Source organism: Chelmon rostratus, chromosome 6 (genome assembly GCF_017976325.1).
Source record: "Chelmon rostratus isolate fCheRos1 chromosome 6, fCheRos1.pri, whole genome shotgun sequence".
Lineage (NCBI taxonomy): Eukaryota > Metazoa > Chordata > Actinopteri > Chaetodontiformes > Chaetodontidae > Chelmon > Chelmon rostratus.
This window is the reverse complement of record NC_055663.1, coordinates 8,517,980-8,542,837: the sequence shown is the minus strand read 5'-3', so window position 1 is coordinate 8,542,837 and position 24,858 is coordinate 8,517,980. Positions and strand designations below refer to the sequence as shown.

The 24,858-nt window shown below is 42.6% G+C and overlaps 1 protein-coding gene across 1 annotated transcript; it reads left to right on the top strand.

Moving 5' to 3' along the window:
- The first annotated feature begins 1,883 nt into the window (after positions 1–1,883).
- tango6 (transport and golgi organization 6 homolog (Drosophila)) lies at positions 1,884–24,040 on the top strand. The gene is made up of 18 exons (XM_041939056.1): positions 1,884–2,038; positions 2,596–3,254; positions 3,956–4,078; positions 4,893–5,052; positions 5,354–5,460; positions 5,651–5,813; positions 6,130–6,197; positions 6,801–6,913; positions 8,535–8,711; positions 9,145–9,271; positions 9,430–9,633; positions 11,287–11,430; positions 13,041–13,532; positions 15,296–15,353; positions 15,516–15,674; positions 19,336–19,487; positions 20,155–20,268; positions 23,338–24,040. The coding sequence occupies exons 1-18, from the start codon at positions 1,987–1,989 to the stop codon at positions 23,512–23,514; spliced, it is 3,249 nt and encodes a 1,082-aa protein (XP_041794990.1). The 5' UTR covers positions 1,884–1,986; the 3' UTR covers positions 23,515–24,040.
- Positions 24,041–24,858: the final 818 nt, after the last annotated feature.

Genomic DNA, 24,858 nt, shown 5'->3' with positions numbered 1-24,858 from the left:
GACAGGACTTCAGAGGTAATACTTGAGAATTTACCACACCTATCATTGGTTTGGTGACTTCAGGTAACCCCTCATAGCTCCACCCATCTTTTACCTGTGCATCAGCCAGATGGTCAGCACTGAGGTGCAGGACCTCAACTTGTTTCCTGCTGTTACTGCTACACAGAATATTCACTAAGCTCATTCTGCTTCTGTTTCACTTTTCAGCTCATCTGCCTGACAAATGTTGCTACAAAGTGATTACGGTTTGAGGATGTCTGCCCATGTGTCATGTCCCATCATGGAGTGTTACCTTTAACCACCTTTCACTGAACTTCCTGTACAGACTTTAATACTCAAAGTACAAAACCAAGTCTTTAGTTATTCAAACAAAACTGAACAATTCTGATTCACAAAAGGGACATGCCTTGGACACTTGTTTGTTCAACACTTCTCATGCACTTTATGAAAAACTTCCACACTGACTTCAAATCAGCTACATTTAGCTTGTGTCTTCTCTGACTCAGCTTTGTTTTGGTCAAGGCCCAAATACAATAGTGTCATTTTTTGCACATCTACACTACAAGCCAGTTTAGCAAAAGGATTCCTTTGGTTGGGAGGCTTTGCTTTGTTGGTGTAAAATGACATATGATGGCAATGATGCCATATTCAGTGATGCATTCGAAGTGCACAGACAAACTACTGGTGATCTAGACACAACTGTTTTTCTCACTTTCTTTGGGACAATTATCAAATGAAAATCAGGATTCTAAAATTCACAGCTCATCTCACATGCAATGGAGCAGACACCAGAAAGGAGCAAGCTTCACAAGGATTAGAAACACTCTGAAAGTGCATTGTGTGCTTTGTCCATTTTGACATGAGTAAAATGTTTTGAGTCGGTGAAGACCAAGACTAAAGTGTTGAACTGCACAGTGCAAAATTACATGTTTGAGGAATGTATCAGTGTTTCAGAAAATTTGCTTTAGCAACTGAGAAAAGCTGCAAGACAGGTGTCCCAATATAACAAATGAATGTAATTTACTGTATCGATATTAGCTGGCAAGCATTTCATCTCCATTACATTTGCCACACAAATCTCTTGGCCTGGTGCAGCACTCCCCTACATGTCTATGTTGTGAAGGACCTACAGACATGATGCATTTACCTTCCCTGTGTCTCTTTCTCTGTGTCCTCCTCTGAGTCAACCACCACACACAGTATAGTTTCACATCCCTGGAAGCTGCTCCCTATAGTCTAATATCCAGTAACTGTGCAATTTAAAATTCAATTTCCCCCCATATAATGTGTTTGAGAAATGATAGCAGGAAAGTGTTTGTGTGGGAGTAATTCTCACAAATTGGATGCAACAGGACTACTGCAGAGAAGTCTATTGCTTAAATGCTGCCAGTTACTTTTGTGAGAGGGACACCAGGAGGAATAATAACAACAATGGCAACTGCCATAGACAAGCTAGACACTGCTATTGAGACTACGTTAGAAAAACTAGTACTAATTACTTTGAATAAATGCTTTCACAGCAGAGTGTATTTGAGTTGGAAAAGGCTGCTTTAAAGAAACAAAAGATAGAAATATATCAGTATAATTTTAGTATTTCATATATCATTATGTATCAGTACATCAGTATCATCTTAGTATATCAGTACAGTGTATCAGTGAGGTTGGATGATAACGTGTAGCTTTGGGTGTGTGTTTGAGAGTGTGTGTTTTTTCAAGGGATTTCATTTGGTCGCGTATTTCCTGAGCCGCACTCCGGAGCAGAAGGTGGCCGTAATGCGCCAATAAGCCAAATGCCAACCGCCGCTAAAAAAGGAGAAGAAGAAGAAGTCGAAGCTGCGTTGCGTGGTGACGTTTATTTTCAGAGCCATTTTGGGACGTTTTGAGCAGCGCAAAACAACCAAAGCATGATCAGATTGAGCGGTGAAGTTGGTGGATATTCAGACTGGTACAGGACTGTGGAGTTGGTTGTGTGTGTGTGATGGGGAGATGACTTCAGCCATCCTCTCAGCGATAAATATCCTCACGAAGCCTCTGTGTGGTAAGTGGATAGTTTGGCAGTCCGAGGATAACGTAGCTAGCTAAAGGTAAATGTACTGACTCTGACATAAGGAGTAAGAATAACATGTGCGTGTGGCTGTCTTTAACACTGCTTTTTAGCTCTTGTCACCTTTAATCATAAGAACTGTTGCGCCAGCTTGCGGAAAAAAAACAACTCCATTACACGCTGTAGTGAAACATGACAGCCGTTAGTACACCTTAAAAGTGTGTTTATTGCGACTGCTTCGTGGTCACCTCGTCACTTTCAAGTTGTAAAGTAGCATGTATTTTTTAGTTTCCCACAAGCTCCAGCTCTTCCTTGGTGTCAGTACAAAACAACTGAATGAGCCTCACTGCTCGAAGCTGCAGATTCGTAAACAAATTCATGCTCTGTATTACTCTCTGCTGCTATGGTAACTGTCCATTTGTCTGTATCCCTGACGGTGCTTGCTTAGTGTGACACAGCTAGTCAGCAGCACTGGAAAACATGCGACAATCCTGTGCAGAAGTCGTCATACACAGCCCACAATGCAGTGTCCTGTGTGTTATCCTCTGCAGAGTCGTTCGTGCGCGATGCTCAGTCCTCACACCAAGAGGCTCTGTTGGCAGCGCTGCGAGCCAACAGAGCCTCTCTCCTGGAGCGACTTCACAGTGACACCAGCTTTCAGGAGGTGAGGAGGCTGAGGGAGGAGGTGATGGCGGCAGAGGGCTGGTTCTGCAGCGATACAGAAGACGCCACATGGGGCTTTGTCCAGGAGTGTCTCCTACTGCTCCTCACCTTAGCGCGACACCTCTCTGTTGAGCTTGAACTTTTCAAGCAGGCCCCTGCCCCCTGTGCAGCCAAACCACGCACCCCTGAGATGGCTCCACCGTTACCCCCTGATGTGCTCAGTGTCAGCCAGCAGAAGATGCTTGGAGCTGCTCTTCAGTTTGTGGTTTCTCTGGGGCTCTGTCCCTACTTGGCCCCCGGAGTGGGTGTGCCACTCGCTAGCAGGTCAGCGTTCGGAGCCATGGTGGAGAACCTTGTCTGTGGCGGGGCCGTGCCAGCAGTGGGACGCCGCCTTCTCACCACCACAAACGTCCTGTTGCAGTTGGCAGAGCTGTCATCTCTCGCCACGCTGGTGTTCACCCGGCATCTGGGCGATGTGATGGCAGCGCTGTGCCAGCTTGGCTACCAGCCACACCGGGCAGGGAGAAGCGGCACAGAGGAGGAGAAGGTAATACACCTCAATATGGATTTATTCTTCCCCTGATGAATAACTTGAAAGAGTACTACACCAGTTTAGCATTGCACTCCAGACTGTAATTTTATAATCAGTACTGCAGAAAGAGAGATGTCATCTTTTTTATTCCCTGCATTCTCTTTCCTTGTTAAAACCTGGTGCCTCCATTAGCCACAACACAACTCAATCGTAGACAGTCTGAGTGGATATTCAGGAGTGTTATGCATGTAGCAACTACTGTAGTCTTGATCACTAGCCTGAAGCAGAGACGAGGAGCGAGCTACAGAGGTCTGGTAAGATCACTCCTTTCGAAGCCCACAGCCCCAGATCTTTCAACATTTTCAAACTTGTAGTCGGCAGTGCAGCTCCCTCTAGAACCTGAAGGCTTTATACAACTTTTTTCACAAATGCATCAGATTTTGATGTGAAAAATTGGTTTATTTCTCCTTTAAGATTGACGTCAGTCACTTGATGGTGATTGATCACATTTGAAATCTTCTTAGACTGAGTCTCCACTTTTCCATGAAGCATTTTTGGTAGAGTTGAAATTAGAGTAACTGCTACAACGGCCAGTAAGAAAATACGTAACATTTTTTCAGTTGATTGTCAGGATTATTTTTGCCGAACATTCTTTTGATGCATGCATCAAGATAAATGTGTGGCATGTTTTTTCTTTCTCTTCTTGCAACTTTTAGACGTGGCAGCTCAGTGCAGAGGAATGTCGAACTTGCAAGGAGGCCCTCAGAAGCCTTCTAGGAAAAGTCTACCAGCCAATCGTCATCAAAGAGCTGCTGATTCTCCAAGGTGGACCCAAACAGGTGTGCACGTTTGGTGGGGAAATATGGAGGGGACAGGTGGAATACTGAGTGATGATAGTGTGCTTTTTATTTGGTAAATATTTGAAACTATAACATTGTGTCGTCGCTTCCTTTTGGTTAGATGTTAACAGTGACCAAAATCCAAACCCTTAAAGAATAAACTGATGATTTCTGGAAACATCAGGGACTTACCTAAATACCAACTGCAAAATACCATGTTTTCTTTTTCTATCTGACACTCATTAACTTCACCTCTCCATGCCCTAAAATTTTCTAGTTTGATCCTTGGAAAGAAAATAACATGTTTTAGTTTCATCCAGTTGTCAATTGAAATGAAAGGAAACCAAATTAAGGTGCATTAATTAGAATTAAAATGATAATAAAATAATAATTTTTTTTTGGCCACATGGTGGCAGCACAACAAGTTGTAAGCAGGACACTGCCACACTATAACCTTATAAAGTTGATATGGTGAACATGCTAACAGTTGTCTGTTTGCACATCCAGGAGACACAGAGCAATATTAACATTCATTTAGTTTCTGAGCATCAGATATATGTTGTCTTCTGTTCATTCTAATTGAACCTCTGTTTTTGCCTCCACCAACTTATGGGAAAAATGTTTTTTTAGCTGGTAAATCCTCCACCATGTTCACCAGCTAGTTGCTTTTTGGGCTTGTCTGCCATTTGGTGCTGGATCGGTAGTGCGCCCTGTTTTTCGCAGCTGGCAAGCCTGTTTATTTTTTTTCCTCACACAATACATAGAATACATTTTTAAGGCTCACTGTTTTTATATGTGCCACTTGTCTGTCCAGTCAGGTGCAGTGGGAAGGTCCGGTGGTACCGGCTGCAGGGCAGCTCTCGGATCAGCCCCGGCCTGGCTGAGGCGTCTCTGCGGTCAGCTGCTGTCTGAGCGCCTGATGCAGCCTAACGGTGTCCAGGCTGTAGTCAGAGCCATCCTGGGGGGAGGAACAGGTGAGTTGGAGGGGAGGTAATGATGGAAGAATGGAGGTATTAAAAGTAGTGAGGGGCACAGTGTCACTGAAATGAGCAGACTCAAATATCTCCTCAAATGTGATTCGTTACCCATTCAGCCTGAGCAATAACAGCACAGAGGCAAAACATCAGTGTTCCATTAGTTTCACCGATGTGTCTGTCTCCATTACACTGTATTTACCTATATTATATCATTTGCTTATATTTAGAACTTTACCTTTTGAATCCTTTTGTATTTGATGTATTTAAACATATCTAAAACCTTATTTCTGTCCTCTAGGGGATGAGTCAGACTGGAGGAAATGTGAAGGTGTGGCCCGGATCCTGGTGACCTGCCCTCAACAATCTGCCTCAGCAGACAACTACTACAGAGAAGTCTGCCCTCAGGTGTGCTGAAGACAAACACACACACATTGTGACTATCGGTTCCTTTAGCATTTAGGTCCCTGCATATCTGTGCCAGCTTTCAAACCAAAATGCCGTGCATCTACTTACAGACTCTGCAGTCTGTCCTAATAGCAATTGTGGGTTAGCTTGGTACAATATATGTTGTTTTTCTGTTATATTTGTTGTCTAGATACTCGACCTCCTGCACTTTAATGACAAGCTGACAGCCCAACAGTTCCAGCGTGTGGCCACCAGGGCAGCGCTCTCTATGGTGCAGGAGAAGCCCACCTTTGCCCAGCAGTACCTGCTCACGCCTCTGCTCGCACCTCTCCTCCGCTGCACCACTGATTCCAGTCAGTAACATGCTCATCTTATCAGTACGTGTTAGATGTGAAATTTGAAGTGGAGTTAGAGTTATCAACAACAAAAAGAAGTTCTTTTGGGTTCCAGAGAGTACAGTTGCACACATGGACTCATAACAACATAGTAAATGGGATCAGAAATCGATAGTCAGGGACATCTGAACCGCTAGTTTCCCACCTCAAGACTGATTAACACTTCAGGGAAGATGTCAGTACGGCTGTGTTGTGAATGGAAAACACACTAAGATGATGATAAGTCAGATACTAAAAGGCCTGAACACAGTGGTTCATATGTTTGTTTTTCCAGACAAAGGTCATTCCCAAGCTGCTGTGGAGGAATGGGAGCTGACGCGTTGTGTAGAGGACGTGTACAAGGTGAGAACACGTTTTCTCATATGAACTCCGGACAGTGTCTGCAGAATCAGCTCCAGACATTGTCGAGAGTTGACTGACTGGAAATTTATTTGCGTTGATGTCAGTACTACTTGTAATCATACATGCCCACCATACCTACAAAAGAGTGGAAAGTAATATACAGGCATGCAGAAAGAGAGGAGTATGAAGCAGCTACACTCTGTGATGTCATCAACATCCCACTCACCGCTGTGTCGCAGCATAGCAGTGCATACACTGTGGATGACAGTGTGTATACAGTTAAGGGATAGATCCTACATTATGAAACGGTACTACCAAATCTTTATCGATGGATGCATTCTGTTGTTGCACAGTATATACTGTCATATAACCCAACCCCAATATGCAGTAACACAGATGCACCGCTAACACTGTATTTTTCTTGCTGTCTGTTGTGAAAAGTATCACTCTGTGTTCTCAGCTGAAGGACAGTGTTCATAATGAGAGACTCAGTGGTCAGAATCAATAAGAGTATAAACTTCTGCTACTTTGTCTCTAATCCTTATCATGCCTCTCTCACTGTGCTTTTGATGTCTTTGTTCTTGTGTCTCTTGTTGCTGTCAGGTCTGGGTGGTTGGAAACAGTCCATCAGCTCCTCTCCTTGAAGCTCTGGAACAAGTTCTTCCTGTTGTCTTCACACTCTTCTGTTTCACCAAGCAGAATGTCTCCCACCTACGGTAATGTTTCCTCTGTGTTATTAGCTCAGATTTTGGACTGTGCCAGGGTTTTAACCCATTAACCACCGACCATTTTGTACACTTTCTTTCTTGATTTTTTTGTCCTTCTAAGAAAAAAATCAGAAAACAAATGAGAGAACTTTATATTGTGTATTTTTTGGCTTCATCATGGAGGAGGACCATGGAGACCTTATTTCGATACAGCCAGTCAAATCTTGCATAAAGCAGTAATGCAGTCATCCATTCTGTCACAGGTAGAGCAGATGGTTCTGAGCCATAGACTCAGAACAACTCACATTAGCTTTCCTGCAAAGGACTCCTTCTCATCTAACTTACAAACATGAACGCACATCTTGTCCTTTATTGAAGTATATTGATGACAAAAGATTTGAGAGAGTGGAAACCAAATTTGAGAGTTACTCAGTCCTCAAATCAACCTTTGAGAGTTCACATGCATGGATTTGTAAGAGCGGAACTAAAACAGGTGTTCTCACACTTGTTATGATCAATGCTAAGGAGAGTGACACCTGTTCAATTCGACGTCTAAATGAATCACGCTGTTAAACCCTTTATTCTACTATCAAAATAAAAACTGGGACAGATTTAGCCACATGGTGGAGACAAAGAGCAGTGTTTGTTGTCTGTATTATATTAAAAATTACAGTGCGTTGACCCTAAATGACTAAAATCACATGCAATTTGTTGGAAGATGGTCTAGCTTTTAAGCTATTATGGCAAAGTAAATTAGATATTCAAATTAATCTCAAAGTAGTTACTAGCTTTGTATTGCAGTGGCACAGTTTCAGAATTTATATAATAAGAAAACATTTGTGAGTTAGGCTCATTGTCACATCAGAGCCTAATGAGCCTCATATGGGGTGGCTCGGTTTACTGTGATCTGCTCCGACCCATGTGGGATTCATGAAACTAATGCTGCAAGCAAAAATAAATAAATAACACTATTATGGGCTGTGACATTCAGAAAGACACATTTTCGGAATAGGTGTGGCACAGATCTGACATACTGTACCAGTATGAATACACCATAGGCCATCAGGTGGATTGCCAGAATATGGCTGATCTTCAATCTCCAGTCCAAATCCAAATGCCCAAAAATAATTGAAATTGCAGGTTAAACAATGAGAAATATAGGCTTGACAAACATGAATCACATGTTGCTGGCTCAGATGCTGCTGTTGTCCTTATTCCCTATTCTAACATTACGCTCTCTGTCCATAAATCCATTTACAAATACATAATTTCTGACAGAAAGGGATGAATTAATCTGATTTCATTTGGAGTTGGACATCACAATGACAGTTTTCTCATCATTGTTTTTTTTTTGTCAAAAAAGACCAAGATTTCAGGCAGTCAGTCACCTGTTGAAACTCTAACGGTCGGCCTATATTGTGATATTGAAAGGATGCTAATGTCATGTTTCAGAAAATGAAAAAAAAATTGAAGGAGTAAGAACAGACAAAATCTCATTATGAAGAGTTACCTACATTGGGAAAGTCTCTACCTATGGATTGTTTGTGTGCTGAAAACTGAAACCACGAGTTGTAGTTGTAGTCAGATTTAAAGTAGGACACCTGCTACATGTGTGCTCTGTGCTGCACAGCGCCCCCTGTCAGGAGATTTTGCTGTGGTACCTGAGCCACACTGAGACGCTGGCAGCCCTGTCAGCGCTGAGGCAGCTTTCAGGCCTGCAGGGACAGAAGAACAAGGCGGCAGCAGACCTCCACTTCAGCCCGGGCAGCGACGGAGGAGCCAGACTTTGCTCCAGAGAGAGCTGCAGGTGACTGACATGTTCTCTCCAGTGATCTTTGTGAAAGAGCACTGTCTTAAGCATGTTTTGAATCGCTAAACACTAACAACTATGGATTGAAGCAGAATAGTTCATTACAAGATAAAAAACGTGAATTTAGGAAATGATTCTGACCTTTTTTTCAATAAATATTTTGAATTGACAACACCCCGGAGTTATTAGAGACTGGATCACACGACTCTGAATCAATCATATGCAGCCACCACTGGAATGTTGTATAATAGTATAGTACAATAGTATAATAGTATAATACTGATATTATGTGCAGCCTAATCTGTATCTGCACCTGTGCAGACTGTGTTGATTTAGAATTTGGATGTCGACTTTACGAATGAAGCCTCACTGCTTTGAAGGATTCAGTATGGCCCTCGTCTGCCCTTTCTCCTCTGTTCATGTCTCCCAGTGATGAGGACGATGCTCTGTATGAGAAGCTGTCGGGGGAGCAGTGGAGGCTGGAGTGTTTGATGCAGCTGCTGGCTGAACTCAAAGACTGTGACCTGCCTGGAGACTTCTTCCTGGACCTGCTGCAGGTAAGGAGTACACACACACACACACACACACACACACATACACCTGTAAAACATGCTTCAATCCAGTGCAATAAATACTCTCGTTGTGTTCAGTTTTTCCTCCTGGTGGAGAAGGTAACCTCAGTCAATGGTCCATCACTTCCTTGCATCTCCTGCAGGAGCTGACCAGCTGGGCGGCTGCAGAAGATGAAGAAAAGGAAGATGAACAGGAGTTGGACGTGTCAGCCATGACACTCCTGGAGGTGGAGCAGAAGCTGCTGGGTCGAGCTGCGCGGCAAGGCCAGAGACTCACTCTGCTTCAGGTGGTGGCTGTGATGGTTGAGTCTCTGCATCATACGGTGCTGCTGAGAAAAAGCACACAGGTGAGTGGAGAGATATGCACCCAACAGAAGGTGCAGAGATGCTAAGTAAAAGCCTGCCTCGTTAGCCATCTCAGAGGCAAAGCAGACAGAAAGTTGTCTGCCTGTTTGTTTTTGTTTTTGGTTTGTGTTGGTTTTCACAGCTCTAACCAGCCACAGTTGGTCTTTATTCAGTTTCGGGTGTTTGAGCAGCTCACAGTCCAGGAGGATGTTAAGACTTTGTCGGGTTAGAATCACAAAATCACTCATTTTTGACACAATGCAGATGATTCCAACTTGATCAGGAGGCTACAACAATGAACATCTTCACATTTATTCTTTTACCTACTCTGATAGCCACAGCTAACTAAATACAGAATCTAGATACATGCCACACAAGGCCTGATTTATTGTGAGGGGGCTTTTATGTACTCTACACTCTACACTTCCACTGCCCCTACCACTCTGTGTCAGTATGTTCATCATTAACTGCTGTGGGCCATATATACACTTCATTAAGTCAACGTTAGTGTATATATATTGAAGTATACTTTATTGAATCTTTTTAGTTAAGAAATAATTTAAACAAAGATGTTTGCTTAAATCAGTAACTGTCAGCGTTGTGCCGCTGGCAGCAACAGCCACAATGTGGCCAGCTTTACAACACAAGAACCACAGACTTCCAACAACAGCCCAGATTATCTTTACTGCTAATGACCCTTTGCAGTGTGGCAATCAGCGACATGCAATAGACAAGCTTTTTGCTTCAACTTATTTGTTTTGAAGTAAATGTTGGTTGCACAGTGTAATGGCTGTAGAATAATGACGCCATTTATAATTGTTTCCCTATAAGCCTCTTTTCATCATGTAATTCTTGACAGTAGAAAAACCATTTTATAATCTGATCCACTGGCAGTAAACAGTGAACAAGCCTACCCAGGTGGCATAAAACCTAAAAATATACTGTGGAGGACATTACTTGCTTGTGTAGAACTGCACTATGTATAGCACACCTGGCCTACATGTGACAGCCTCTGTGTCCTATATTTGCGTTGCGTGGTTGTTTTGTCTAAGGATTACATTTAATGTGACAGATGCTGCAGGGCAAACTGCACTGTGTGACTTCCTTAACGTTTCACGTTGCACCCTCTCTCTTAGGTGTTAGGTAATCCTCCTTGCATCTGTCCTTCACCAGCATATTTTAAAATCTATGTGTTCCTGTGGGAGTTCTCGTAGCCAAAGCATGCCACGTCAAGTCATGCTGCCACACAAAAATAGCTTATTTGCTTCATTTTTGGGAGGGCTCAGGGACATGGGGCGGGGAGAGTTGACCGGCTGCTATTGTAGGGCCGGCAAACATTTCCTCACAAACTAGGAAACGTCTCTGATAAACTGGCCTCACCTCACTGGATAATGCCTTATTTTTAGATGTCGTACCTTTGGATGTCTCTATAAGGACTGAATGTTGTCTCAGAATTTCTTTAAAAGCTTTGAAAAAAGGTCTTGCTGCATATTTCCTATTACATGTAGCTCTTTTTTGTTGGATTATATTTCATTTATCTTAGTCCTTCTACAATCTCCACCTGGATTTTCAACTTTTATATTTAACTCATTTGAGCCCTTGAATTACTTTCTGTTCATTATTTGTGTATATTACTTTGTTTTTCCTTTCTCCAGGTGGTGGACTTCATGGTGTCCCTGCTTCAGAGGGCCTGTGTGGGTCTGAATCAGGCCAATGGTCCAAGGCTTGTGAACCCAGTAGAGAGTCAGACGCTGAGCATGGGGATGGGCCTGGTGGCCACTCTACTGTCTGGACCTCAGGTACTCACAACTTGTAAACGTAACACATCAACATGTTGCTCTTTAAACAACTAAATCTGTCTTATGCTGTTTGTGCTGTATGTTCTCTGGAATAGGTGTTAGTTGTTGGCTGCTGTTAGCTGAAGATATGCTACATATCTTTGTAGTTGTTAGTGTGGAAACACACACTGAGGAATTTGTTGCTTCAGTTGACTACATTTACCATCTACACAGATTGGATATCCACATAAAAACTGGCAAATTTCTCCTTGAAACAATAGCACTGCTGCTGATCAAAAACTCCTCAGAGTACCTTTTAAATGTAGTTTTAATATTGGAGGAATCAGCTACTACTATTGTTATCACCGTCTCCATTTTTAACACACAAAACATGTGGGTACATACTTTTTTACTCTGTGACATTTATTATCTGCACTGTGTCCAATGAGATATTATGGAATTATATAGTGACTTTGCTGTTGTAAACTTCACTGTTGCTACTCTAGAAACAGTATTTAGTTGTATTTAGAAAACATCTAGATTTGAATCCTGTTCTGAAGTTATTCTTTTTTACAAATGCTAATTTAAAAAAATTTAATAATTAAAAGAACCAGTAAGGGTATTGAAAAAGAACTGGGCCGATAAGAGCATGGGTAAGATAAAGGTACAATCCTAACGACACCCACCCCTGTACCCGTTTAGTGGCTTCACCCTGATTTTGGGAGGATGAGAAAATTGCAGTTCAAATCTCCTCACATTAAACCACGTTTAACCAAGTGTCCTTTTTGTGATTATTTTTTTTATGGCACACAGTGTGATCACTCACAGACGTTTGAAGGATAACTTGGAGGATAATTGTGCTTACTTCATCAATGAGCAAATTTGTTTCACTTTTTCCTTTTTTTATGTCTGAGTGTAGTATGAAAAACTACAACCTGTGTGTGTGTTTTTTTTAACTATATATTGTAATGGTAATTGTGTTAGTATACTGCGTTAGTATACTGCGTTAGTATACTGCGTTAGTATACTGCAGTAGCTCAAAGGAGGTAGAGTTTTGTAGGCAGCATAAAGTACCATTAAAAGAAATGAAGAACTGAACCACTGCGGTGCTATCAGACAGTTGGCAGTTGTTGCCACTGCTGCCTGCAGTGTTACCAGTGTAGCCATGTTCCACAGAGAAAAGATGTAGTACCTATTTTACTGGTATCAGAGCAGTAATTGAAAAAACATCAGATCATTCAAAAATTGATTATCTGGTCTGGGCCAATAAATGTTAGTTGCCTAAACTTGCTATACTAATTTTCACGTTGCTAACCATTAAGCTGCTGTTAACTCTATGTGGCTCCACGATGAGATGGCAGATAGCAGCAACCTAAAGAGTACGGTACTGGTTGTTCGTAGGATTCAATATAGGCAGTAGCTGTGGTACTGGATTTCTGCTCTGCTGGCACCCATTCAACAACACAGATCACTAATGTCCCATGAGCCACTCGGTGTTAGTACCATCTGTCTGAAAGCATCTTAAGTGTCAAACATATGTTCTTCATGGTTTCCCCAGGAAATTTATTAGAGAAGGTGGTAAGCATGCCCTGCTCTGTCCTAATCTTCTTCTCCCCTTTTTAATATTACAGCTGAGTGCAGAGGACTACTCTTCTATGTCGAGGCTGCTCCCACCACTCGAGACGCTGTCTCAAATGCACTCTGAGGTGGTCATCCAGGAGCTGGCGTCCAACCTCAGAGCTGTCATTGCCACTCACGGTGCCTACTGGCATGAAGACCTCGCTGCTGCTGCTCAGCCCTCCGGAAACCGTGCTTTTAGGGAAAAGCAAAAGATGCAAACTGAAGCAAGCGACTCACAGACCACTCCTCATTCATCTCCCCCGGACAGTAATTCTCCTAGCAACACCCATGTTAGACACCCAGCGTCCTCTGAAGGGTCTGCAGCAGGAATAGGTCCAAAAGGTACCAGTGACCCCTGCCCACCTACCAAAGCCTTTTCTGATTGTCTATTAGAGGCATGTGACCCGGACGTGCCAACCAGAGCAGTCGCCCTGAGGGTCCTGACCCAGATGGTACAAAATAGAAATCAGGAGGCTGTCCAGGCTCAGGAGAACGTTCTCATGGTGGGTTGTTTGTTTATGTATTTAAGCTTCTTTTTCTTGTTTTAACATTTAGTGAGTCATTATGCTCTGAAAACATCAATGGGGTGTTTTTCCTAAGTATTTCAGGCTTTCAGATGATGTTCTTGATTTTCATCAGCTAAAAGTAAGTCGTGAAGCTTAAGAAACAAAGAAGTAAAACAAATATTAAAACTGTGCATACATCCTCAGTGATGCGAGGTTTGGCCCTTTTTTGTACCTCCTCATTACCAGTGTGATGTATTATTAATCTGCAGTGGGTATCCCCAACCTCTCTGGCACTGATGGATGCTCCTTCTATGGACTTCCTGCTATCTTCTCCGTGGACCAGTCCTCTGCAGGACTGTGCCAGTAGCATTGTGTGTGTGTGTTTCACTCTCAGGATTATTTACCAAAGCTACTTGTATTACAAGATGCAGTGAGTTGTACAAGTCGAGATGAAAATGTGGAATAGTGTTGAGAAAAATCTGACATTAGAGAAAGGGAGGGACATGAATTAGAGATGAAACATTTTCAGCCATCACTAGTATGTCTTGAGTGTAGCCATCAGTGGTATACAGACATCTCCACATGACAAGGTTGTTGATTGGTCTCAGCTTGATCACTCTTAATATTTAGTTATTACACCCATTCTAACTATGACATACCTTTCTACGGGCTGAATTTTGCTTGGCAGAAGAACAAGTTGAGCATACCGTACGCCAATGTTTGGACCATTGACTCTATAACAACTGTAAAACATGGACGTCACCCATGGTTCTCGCCTTCCTGCCAGTGTCTTACTCTGCCAAAGTCCAGGCTAATCTAAAAGTAGGAAAAGCGGTGTAGCTGAGGTGGGCCAAATGAAGCATGATTTTTGAAACCTAAAGGCTAGCTATCGCCCAAAATGGCCATGCCCGCAATTATGCATAACTTTAAACCTTAGTTCATCCTCTGTATGGTTGTCATGAACAGGGAAATTAGCTATAGAAACCAAAACCCATTGTTCAGCCTTGGAGGTTGGCGTCATCGTTTAACCACGGTGGGTTGACTTAACCGCCTATAAGACACTGTGCTGTTGTTGCTTGCAATGTACACTGTGTGTGCATCAGGAACTTGTAGGACTAGGTAGAGGTGTTATTAGTCTCTCCTGGAGCGTACTGAACATTTATAATGAATGAGGCGATTGAACCTCATCCCCAGGGGAGAAAGAGGGACAATGGTTCACTCCAGGGACTTGTTAAGGTGGTATGGACAAGAAAGAATAACAACTCATTTAATATTCTCTGTAATCAGAAGACCCCCACTGCGTGCACCTTAGATATACTGCAGCACCCCATTGTTACAGCAGAGACCCCCTTTGTTGATTTTTTTTTCTCCCCTTTGTGCCGTGGTTGGGTTGAGTTCTCCAATGTTGTGCAAACCACTTTTCACACTATCTTTCCAAACTCTGGCCCATTCTTTCCAGTTGGTCTTAGAAACACTCCCCCATTTCTCCCTCATCCAATCAAACCTGTATCTTCAAAGACTTCTTATAGTATCTCGGGGGTAATGTTTGGATTATTCCCTTTGATAGTTGGTTGCATTGTTTTCAATGTATTCACTTCATTGTGCAGTATTGATTTCCTTTATTTCTACTGGCAAAGATTCATATTTGTGATGTTTTTGATGTTTTTCCATACAAAAAGTCTGAATATTCCCAGTTGGGAATGTATAACTATACACCAGTCTATGTGGTGATTAATCATGCGATGGTATGTCCTTTCCAGCTCTTCTTAGAAAACTTGGAGCATGAAGACTCATTCGTCTACCTGTCAGCCATTCAAGGTAATGAAATGGTACAGCCTGGCCATTTGTGGCGTTATAATTGATTTTTATGATTATAGTTGTACAGAAATAGTCTATTTAATCCCCTAATAATATTAGCTGCCCAGATGAAACAGTTAGTAACTCTTGACAGCAGATGGATTGAGTATAAACTGTCTTTAGGTCTGGCTGTATTTGCTGATTCCTACCCTGAAATGATTCTGGAAAGGCTCCTGAAAGACTTCCAACATGGTCCCTCCCTACCTACGTCCAAGAAAAAGCACTCCCTGGAAACCCGCCTGAAAGTGGGAGAAGTCCTGATGAGGGCGAGCAGAGCTATGGGTGAGCATCATCTGCAGTTTTTTCAGCATGAGCCTTTAATTCAGGTATACAGTTGTATGTTTCTGTTTAATCAGGAAAATAAGAGAAAGAATATTTCCGCTAAAAGAGCTTGTGAAATGGAGCAGACTTGGACACATGTTCCAGCTAAAACTACAGGACTGTACTATCAAACTATCGTCTACAACGTGGTATTCTGAGACAGGAAGGGACGGAGCTACCTGGTTAGCATGCTAACTTCAGTAGATCTCTCTGCAACACAAAGCATAGATGACTTTGACAAACTGTTGAACTGTTACTGCTTCACATTCTGTTGATAATGCTGTTTTGTTTTGTTTTTTGAACATTTAATCTAAAATTTAGGCCATACCTTGCACATTGCACATTTCAACATTTTTATGTTAGCAGTGGACAAATTTATTGTTTTGGTTCAGTCTCACCTTTCTTGTCAGTCTTGTTTCCAGCAGAAGCAAGCAGTTGTTTTCAGGCAAAAAGCTCTGGTAATCCCACAGTATAGTACCTGCTCAACACCAAGCAGCAAAGTTAACAGCTAGATGGTGAATGTAGTGGAGCATTTAGCAGCGTAAAGTGCAAGATATTTTATATCCTGACTTGGTGGAGACCAAAACGGAGTTTAAAGGAGAATGACTATTGGACTTGAACTCAAACGGGACTCCAAATGAATGCTAATGTTTGTCTGTGTCTTCTGGATGTGCTCTGACCTCTGTGGAGGGTTGCCAAATACCATAGTGTGCCATGATCTGGCCTTAAGAACATACTAATTGACTTGGTGTCAGTGGTAAACATTGTAGGAATGATGATATGTGCTTGTTTATTTGACATGTGTATGTTTCCATATTTGCTTACATGTATATGTCTGTGGTGGACAGTTGCATGCATGCATCCACCAGACCACAAAGGCCACAGTGCAGACTTGTTTCCATGCAGATCTCCGTTCAGAAGGGACCCTGTGTATCAGAACCTTAGCCTGATAGAAAACCCTGTTTTGTTTTTTTCCATGTTCTGGTTTTATCTGCCAGATTGCCATCGTACCACTTCCCTGGGACAATCGAGGGGTTTATATCCTTGCTGAAAGATTGGATAGACCTTCAGTTTGCTGCAAAGACATCCAGAAGCCTCTGTGTTTGTCTTGAACCCCCCCGAGTGGCCAAGATTTGCCTTTTGCCAGGCTGTCATTTGTAAACAAGAAGGTTTTCTTAATTGACTGGCCTGGTTGAGTAAATGTTGAATAAATGAATGTTTGGCTCTGCTTTGGTTTGCTCCCAGTTGCTGGCTTATTGCACTTGCATGCAAGCACTTGCAGAGTCCTGTGAGCTCCCACAGTGTGAAATTATGGGTAGAAAATGTACTTAAAGAGAAGAATTCTACACCAAATGATGTTGCCAAGAAATAAAGTTTATTTACATATGCAGGAAGGGAATGTACTGCATAGAATCTGTGGTGCTGTGGTCGACATTACATCAGTTTTCTTGTGTGTGTGTGTGTGTGTGTGTGTGTGTGTGTGTGTGTGTGTGTGTGTGCATTTGTGCATGTGTGTGCGTGCGTGTCAATGTGTGCAGTGATGCAGGCTGGTACTCCAGCTGACTCACTCACTTACACACAGCTATTATAGCCTTGACAGTCGATTGAGACGTTTAAATGAGGGGAGAATAGCTGGGCTGGTGTGTTTGTGTGTGTCTGAAGTGTCTGGCTCTGTCTGTGTTGTGGATCTGAATCTTGTGATTCTGAGGAGGTTCTTGGCACTCTAGAGTAATCTAGGACAGGCTAAATAGATCAGCACATTACATTTATTTAGCTAACACTTACCCAAAGCAAATAAAAATAAAGGCATTCAACCGTGTAGCAACTCAAAAATTGCAATAGTACATCAACTTCATCAAGTATGCTGAACTGTTTCATGTGCTATATTTAGAAACAACAAGACGAGAGAGTTTTTTGGGTGGGTTTTTGTTTCTTTTTTTCATGGGCTGAGGTGCAGTCTTTCTCAGACATTGTGTAGAGTTTGTGCTGACCTGATGTCAGTGAGGAGCTCCTTCCGCTGTAGTGGAGCCAGGACAGCAAACAGTTGTGATTTTGTTAAGCAGTTAAGCTGGGCCCCCGTCGTAGTAAGGGAGTAGCAAGATTGCCAGTGGCAGAGCGCAGTGGACGGGCTGGGGTGGAGGGTTTGATGATGTCCTGGGTGTAGGCTGGGCCTGAGCCATTGGCAGCACGGTAGGCAAGTACTCCATCAAGTATGCTGAACTGCTTCAGGCGCTGCGTTTAGAAACAATAAGGCATGCTGAGTTGAATTGGGCTCAAGCAGCCACTGGTAGCCAGTGCAGAGGAGCGGTGTCGTGTGGGAGAACTTGAGTCTGTTGAAAGCCAGCTGCTGCATTCTGGATGATCTGCAGAGGTTGGACGGCACATGTAGCCACGAGTGAGTTACAGAGCCTGGACCAGGACTTGCGCCACATTCTGGGTGAGGAACAAACAAATCCTCCTGATGTTGTGGAGTATGAATCTGCAGGAGTAGGTTGTCACAGCGATGCTGGCAGTGCAGGACAGCTGGTCATCCAGTGTCACTGTCACCCCATCTATACCTCTTTCTCTTGTTTTTTGGCTTTTGGGCTGGCTTGAGTAGTCTGGCATGTTATTAAGCTGATCTGAGCGTTGGTTTTCTATTTGGATCTGTAGGGTAAGGCTATTTTTTCTTTCTACCTTTTAAAAAAAGTTGAACATAAGCTCGGTCTACCCACCTGTGGGCTGCTTTTTTAATCTTTTTTTTTTATTCTCGTGTCTTCCTATAAACTCTTGGATCCTTCAGTATATTATACTGGAGGTTGGTTTCCTGGCTCAAAATAAAAAAAATAACTAGCATCAGAGGAATTTATTTATAATATTAATTATTTTGTTGAATAAAGCATAAACCTACAGGCAAAATATTTAACTAGAAAATTTGCTTCCATCTCTGTGAAATGCCTGAAAATTGCCTGAAAAATCTTAAAGCTCAAATGCATTGCACTCCACTGTTGAAATCCTAGAAGCTAGTAGCTGTTCAAAAAGGAGCAGGTGGCTCCATTTATTTACGTTGTCAACATGAAAAAGGTTGAATAAATCACAAATTTCCTTAAAGAGGAAAATGCTGAATCAGCAGTCACACTAATGACTTAGGCGATTGTTCATGCCATTATCTTGTAATTTAATGGATATCACAACAAGACGTTAGGACATGAGTGAGTCAGCTCATGGCAGTTATTGGCTGATGACATTGTACACTCGCTTTGGAGAAGGGAACATTGCAATGTCTGGACAAACATGAAACCCTTATAGAGGCGAACAGCCCAGTGATCAGTGATATACAGGTAGAGATGTGTGGGTGTTCATCAGGGTTTTCCCTGGATTGTTGCTTCAAAAATCGTTCAGAGTTTTAATAGAACATTTGTCATTTGCTGTTAAAGACTGGCCTGGCACGTAGCGTTGCATTTGATAGTAACTGCGTGTTTTTACGTTTCATTTTTTTTCTGATGTTACTGTATTTTCCTTGGAGGATGAAGGCTGGTGTCCGCTCAGGAGGCAGAGAGCTGCCATCATCTTGAATACATCTTACATGTACAATGTGGCAGCTAACGTGTCTGCCTGGTTTTCCCCTCTCTCCCTCCTCCAGGGGAACTGGCACCCCATCTCGGACGTCCTTTGGTGGGCGTCTTCCTGCAAGGAACCAGAGACCCAGACCAAAGCGTCCGGGCCAGCAGTCTGTCTAACCTGGGGGAACTCTGTCAGAGACTGGACTACGCCTTAGGACCACTGGCTCAAGAGGTGAGAGGGAGCATGCTGACATGAAACTGGTATGATCCTGAGTCAGACAATTCTCATATTCATAATATCATTGAAGCTAAGCACAAAGTGCTGTGCAAAGTGCTTCCTTGCTACTTCAAAATAAAAACTTTTCCTTTCAACACCATCCTCTCTGATGGAATGATTGGAACTCATGTATTTGTCACACAAAACATGAATGCATTTTGGTCCCCTTATACATTTATTATAGGTCTTCTGGAAATCTAGTGTGTCAAAAGGATGCATCAGCTCAATTAGGGACCTTTAGTAGCCATCCATATAATTCTTGCAAGCTTCTGGTTGAATATTTGACCACTCCTCTTGACAGAATCTGTGCAGTTAAACTAAATTTGTTGTTTTTCTGACAAGGACTTTTTTCTTCAGTACAGTCCACATGTTCTCGATGGGGTTTAAGTCAGGACTTTGGGAAATTCTAAAAGAAATTTGTGGTTATGTGTGTTACATTGTGAGAGAGTAGACACATAAAGGGGCCATGTTGGTTTCGATGTCAGACCAATACGTCAGTCGATCCAGGTTAGTTCTGGTACTGACCTCAGCAGTGCAGGCAGCAGTGACAAATGTGCTATGTCAAATGGAGCACAGCTCCACTGTACTTACTGTAAAAATCAATGTGTGTGTGTGTTCGCAGCTGAGCTCCTGCCTGACTGCTCTGATCAAGACGGAGAAGGAGGCAGAAGTGAGGAGAGCTGCTGTCCACGTCATCACCCTGCTGCTCCGCGGCCTCAGCGACCGAACCACCCAGGTACAGACACACACACATACGTTCACGACCGAGTATGCATGAAACCCACACACTCTTGTGTCTGTCTCTCTCTTGTGTCTCTGTCTCTCTTGTATCTGTTTTACATCATACCACACAATACATTTTCATAGCCGCGTAAAGTATACACTCTGAACAGGTGAAGAATGAAGGTGTCAGTAATTTTCCCTCTGACCTGCAGGTCAAATTGAATCAGACACTCACTAAGTATTCCCAAAGTGTTTGTTCTCTCTGTCACACTCACAAAGTACTCACTTCCCCCTCTGTCCAACAACTGGAAATAACTGGTGAGGTGATTTTGAAAGTTTCATGGCTGGTAGTTTTCCATCCGGTCCTTCTCAGGTGGTCTCCGCGATTGCAGCGATGGAATGTAGGGATGTATGCTGAGAAGTTAATAAGCCAACCTGCTTTTAAAGTTGCAGAGAAATGGTCATTTGTGATCACATGACAATAGTTCCCTGTCATTGCGATCTTTAATATCTGATTTCATAAACACAAGGGAAACTGCAACTGCTAACAATATGTTAGTTGTCATATTTTCTGAAAACAAGTGCATTTCTTTCCTCTTTTATTCTGTCCAGTATTTGTTGGCACCAAAGCGCAGCTGAACCTTTCTCATAGATGACTGAAGAGTGTTTTTGGTCATACTAGCACAGCAGTGTGGCTCTAGCATTGATGATCTGTAGGTCAATGATAATTTTCCATACCCTGATAAACCTTTTTGTGTCAGACTGACTGAAGATCAGAGCAAAAGTATGGAAACATGATGGAAAGCTTTTCTCTGTATTCACTGCCATTGTATCAACAAAGACACAAGGCCAAAACGAGTGGTCAGAGGGGTCACCATGGGGCCACCACCTCTGTCACCATGGTCTAAGAATGTCACCCCTGTCAGAGGAAACAACTCAATCAAGTATAACTACCAAAGGTTTTCTGGTACAAACTGTGGAATGTTGAAGGCAGAAGGACTCATTTTGTTGTTTCTACACACAACATTCAATCTTGGCCCCTCCTCCCAGGCTCAAGGCCAGCAGAAGCATACGCCCCCTGCCCCTGACCTCAGTCGCAAGCCCACGGTACCACCTGCAGGAACACACACCTGTATAACAGCAGTGTACCTAAATATTTGACCAAATAATGTGCTTGTTTCATCACCAAGCCTGCAGCCTTTCAATAATTCTGCACTTAAAAACTACCATTTGTCCCCTGTCATCGGATTTGATAGAAACTTGCTGTGTATGTTCAGTTTATTAAATAATATAATAGCAAGATTCTTTAAATCTAAGCTGCAGAGAACCAAGCTGGGTTCAAGTATGATATATTTTGACCATTAAATATGATTCAACTTAAAGTGTAAATCAATGAGAACTATGAGTGTATTCCATTCAGCCAACATGCAGATACTGATTAAAGGAGTGTTGCTGTCCGGTAAAAAACTTCCACATGTGAAACACCTGTGGTTTCTTGTTCCAAGCTCCTCCTCACTCCTTGTCTCCAGGGGTTGGAGCATCCTCATGATGGTGAATGTCGATCTATTTTCAGGTCACAGGCTGGAGGAGGGAGGAGCACGGACAGGAGGAAGCATAATTAACAGAATGGAAAGCACCCTATGAGGGCTGTGATGATCAAATTAAAGATTATTTCATCCAAATGCAACAGTAATGACCCTTTAATGTCTTTTTAATCTTTTTGGGAAGTGTCAGTAGCATACCTGATCATGCTGTACACAGACAGCACTTAGAGGGATCAGTTGATTATCGGTTTAGGTCCTCTCATTGGGTTTACTGATGATAATGATTCACATCATGTCCTGGCTACAGCATAAATCTCTGTAGTGTTATATCAAGCTGCAAGAGATGTGTTCAGTGTATCCAGGAACACAACCTAATGAATACAGCCTCTCATTTTTAGACCCAGTCGCCTATAAAACCTACCAGTGGCAATGAAAACACTAAATAAATTCATCCCTCCTCCTGTGGTTGCCAAGTGGAAATACACACATATATATGTGTGTGTGATGTGGCTCTTGAGCCACTGCCACGACTGCAGTCAGCCGGCCTGCTGCTGTTCCCAGGCTCAGGTCCTGTCATTACTGGAACAGCTGGAGAATGGCAGCACCAGCTGTACATGGGTAATGATACACAGTGACAGGAGAGTAGATGAGAGGGACAGGCCGTGGCAGACTGGAGCACAAAGGTTTGGCCAAGGTGGAGAAGAGCAGGCCAGGTGTAGTGGTGTGGTTGGCGGAGGAGGTGTTGGGGTGGCCGACAAACAAATATAGACCAAAGAACAGTTAGGCAAGAGTCAGAGAATCCATTGATCCGTTAGACGTTCTAAAAAGCTTTATTTTGATGGTTGGATGCAGCATCTTTGCCACTGAGGTTGTAAGAAGGCCTACAGTTAAAGTTGTGACCCCTGTGGTCACTGGTGGCATTAGTTTAATACTGAGCTGCAGGTCAGGATCCAAAGATATTTAGATCATGATCATATGAGACAGACCTGCAGAACGTCATTATACTAAAGGAGCTGGAACTTGTTGATGGACTAATTGAAGACCTGACTGATCTCAACCCTGTGTGTATTTTTTGTCGTGGATGAGGATCCTATAAGGCTAGAAGGGAGATAAAAGAGGTAGAGAAAAGGGGCAAATGTTTCATTTGTGAAAGTAGTCTTATGTATTGAACCCGCTTTCAGGAAAAATATGTTGCAGGAAAAACCTGAAGAAGTGGATTTTTCCCAAAAGGCTGGTTTCTTTACGCTAAACTTCTGTACTTCTGAAAAGTTAACTTCTGGGTTTTCTTTTTCTAGTTTGGCTCATCTGCACTTACCAGATTTTGGAGGGAAATCCTGGTCATGTACAACTTGGGTCTTATTGTAGAAGTTTTGCCCATCAATTGTATTGATTTGGTAATTAGCGAATTAGTTTCCAAACTTACTTGAATGGGAAAACAAAGGCGAACAGCGTCGTAGGCATCCATCCCAGTCTACAGAGCAGACTAAAGCGTTGTTTCAATGGTATAACAGTCTATCTCTCTCCTATGACTTCTCCAGGTTCTGTGTGATGTTTTGCTGGACCTGTACCGAGCTCTGAAGTGGGTGGTTCGCTCAGACCCAGATGATGTTGCGGTGCTCCATGCCCAGCTGACACTGGAGGAGCTTGACGACGTAATGAGGAGGTTCATCTTCCCTGAGCAGAAGCTGGAGAAGAAGATTGTTGTCCTGCCATAGAGATCTGTTGGGGTCTGCATAACCCCTTTGGAGTTACAGAGGACTTTATTTTTACAAGTATGTGCTCTGCGTAAAGAGAGTACTAGTGTTGCCTCCATGTGATGTGTTAAATCCTGCCCACATGCATACCAGATTTTTCCTTAAGAACAGAACAGTGATCCCAAAATAATTGTGTTCTACTAAACCACCAACAATAACAATAATAAACAATAAAGAAAACGTTTGAAACATATTCTCATGCATCTTTATATTACAGAGGATACAAAATATGTAGGCACTCTACTGTTCATACTACCATACAACCACTATCTTACCCAAGATGTGCTGCCAAATTCAAACTGCTTGTAAGTGATCAGCTAACAAAAGGGCTCCATTGTCATAACTAAATAATAATTGCAATTTATGTCTTTTAAAAAAAGTTATTTTGTCAGGATTTCAATATTAAATGTTAACTCTACTGATTTTACTTGTGAAGGTCATCTACAAGTCACTGCAACTACTTCTCAGCCTGTAGGAACAGTTGTATAAGATCTGAAGGAGCTTTGTGAAGTCTGAAAAAATCCTGATGCTACATTATGAGAAATGTAGGATCAAGCATTTTTCAATCTTGAACGTGGGGCTAAAAGTCAGGATATCTCTGCCTCTGCTGCTTCGATTTGGACCCCCCCCCCCCAAATCTGTCTCTCGTGAGTCCCTCACAGCAGTTGTATGTGCCACTAAAGACCAAATCACTGCAAGAGTTGATGGAGAATTTCCGCTGCTCTCCCTGAGTCAAGTACAGAACAAGGTTTTTGTGTAGTTTGGGTAGTTATTTAGCTTTTCTATACAAACTTTTTTTTTTTTTTTTTTTTTTTTTTTTAAATTTTAAAAATGCTGGCAGTAGTAGACGTTATTTCAGAAATGATTTCTGCTTTGGCAAATGCTAACACTAACCTGAAGTGGAAACTGGAGAATAGCTGGACTACTCTATGTGAACAAGGCCAGTTGGGGTCCAGCAGAGTTTGAACAGAGTCAGGCTCAAGGTTGACAGAGAAGAATGAGACATTCCTCCTTTTGTTTCATCCATTGAGCAATATGCTAACACTGTATGAGGCATGACCTACTCTGTCTCTCCCTCTGTGTGAACGTACAGTCAACAAACATAAGGAGCGCCAGCCTTGTTTGCAATCCAGGGATATTTCCCCCGACGTGGAGTTAAGGTATCACTGTGGAGATGCAGGCTCTTTCATCACGCTGGCAGATTTAGGTCTCTCCACAGCACCGCCACCAAACTATGGCCCTAAATCACACCTGTGGGCACTCTGGGGGTTATGGATTTCTTGTTAGTCCCACCTCAAATAACCT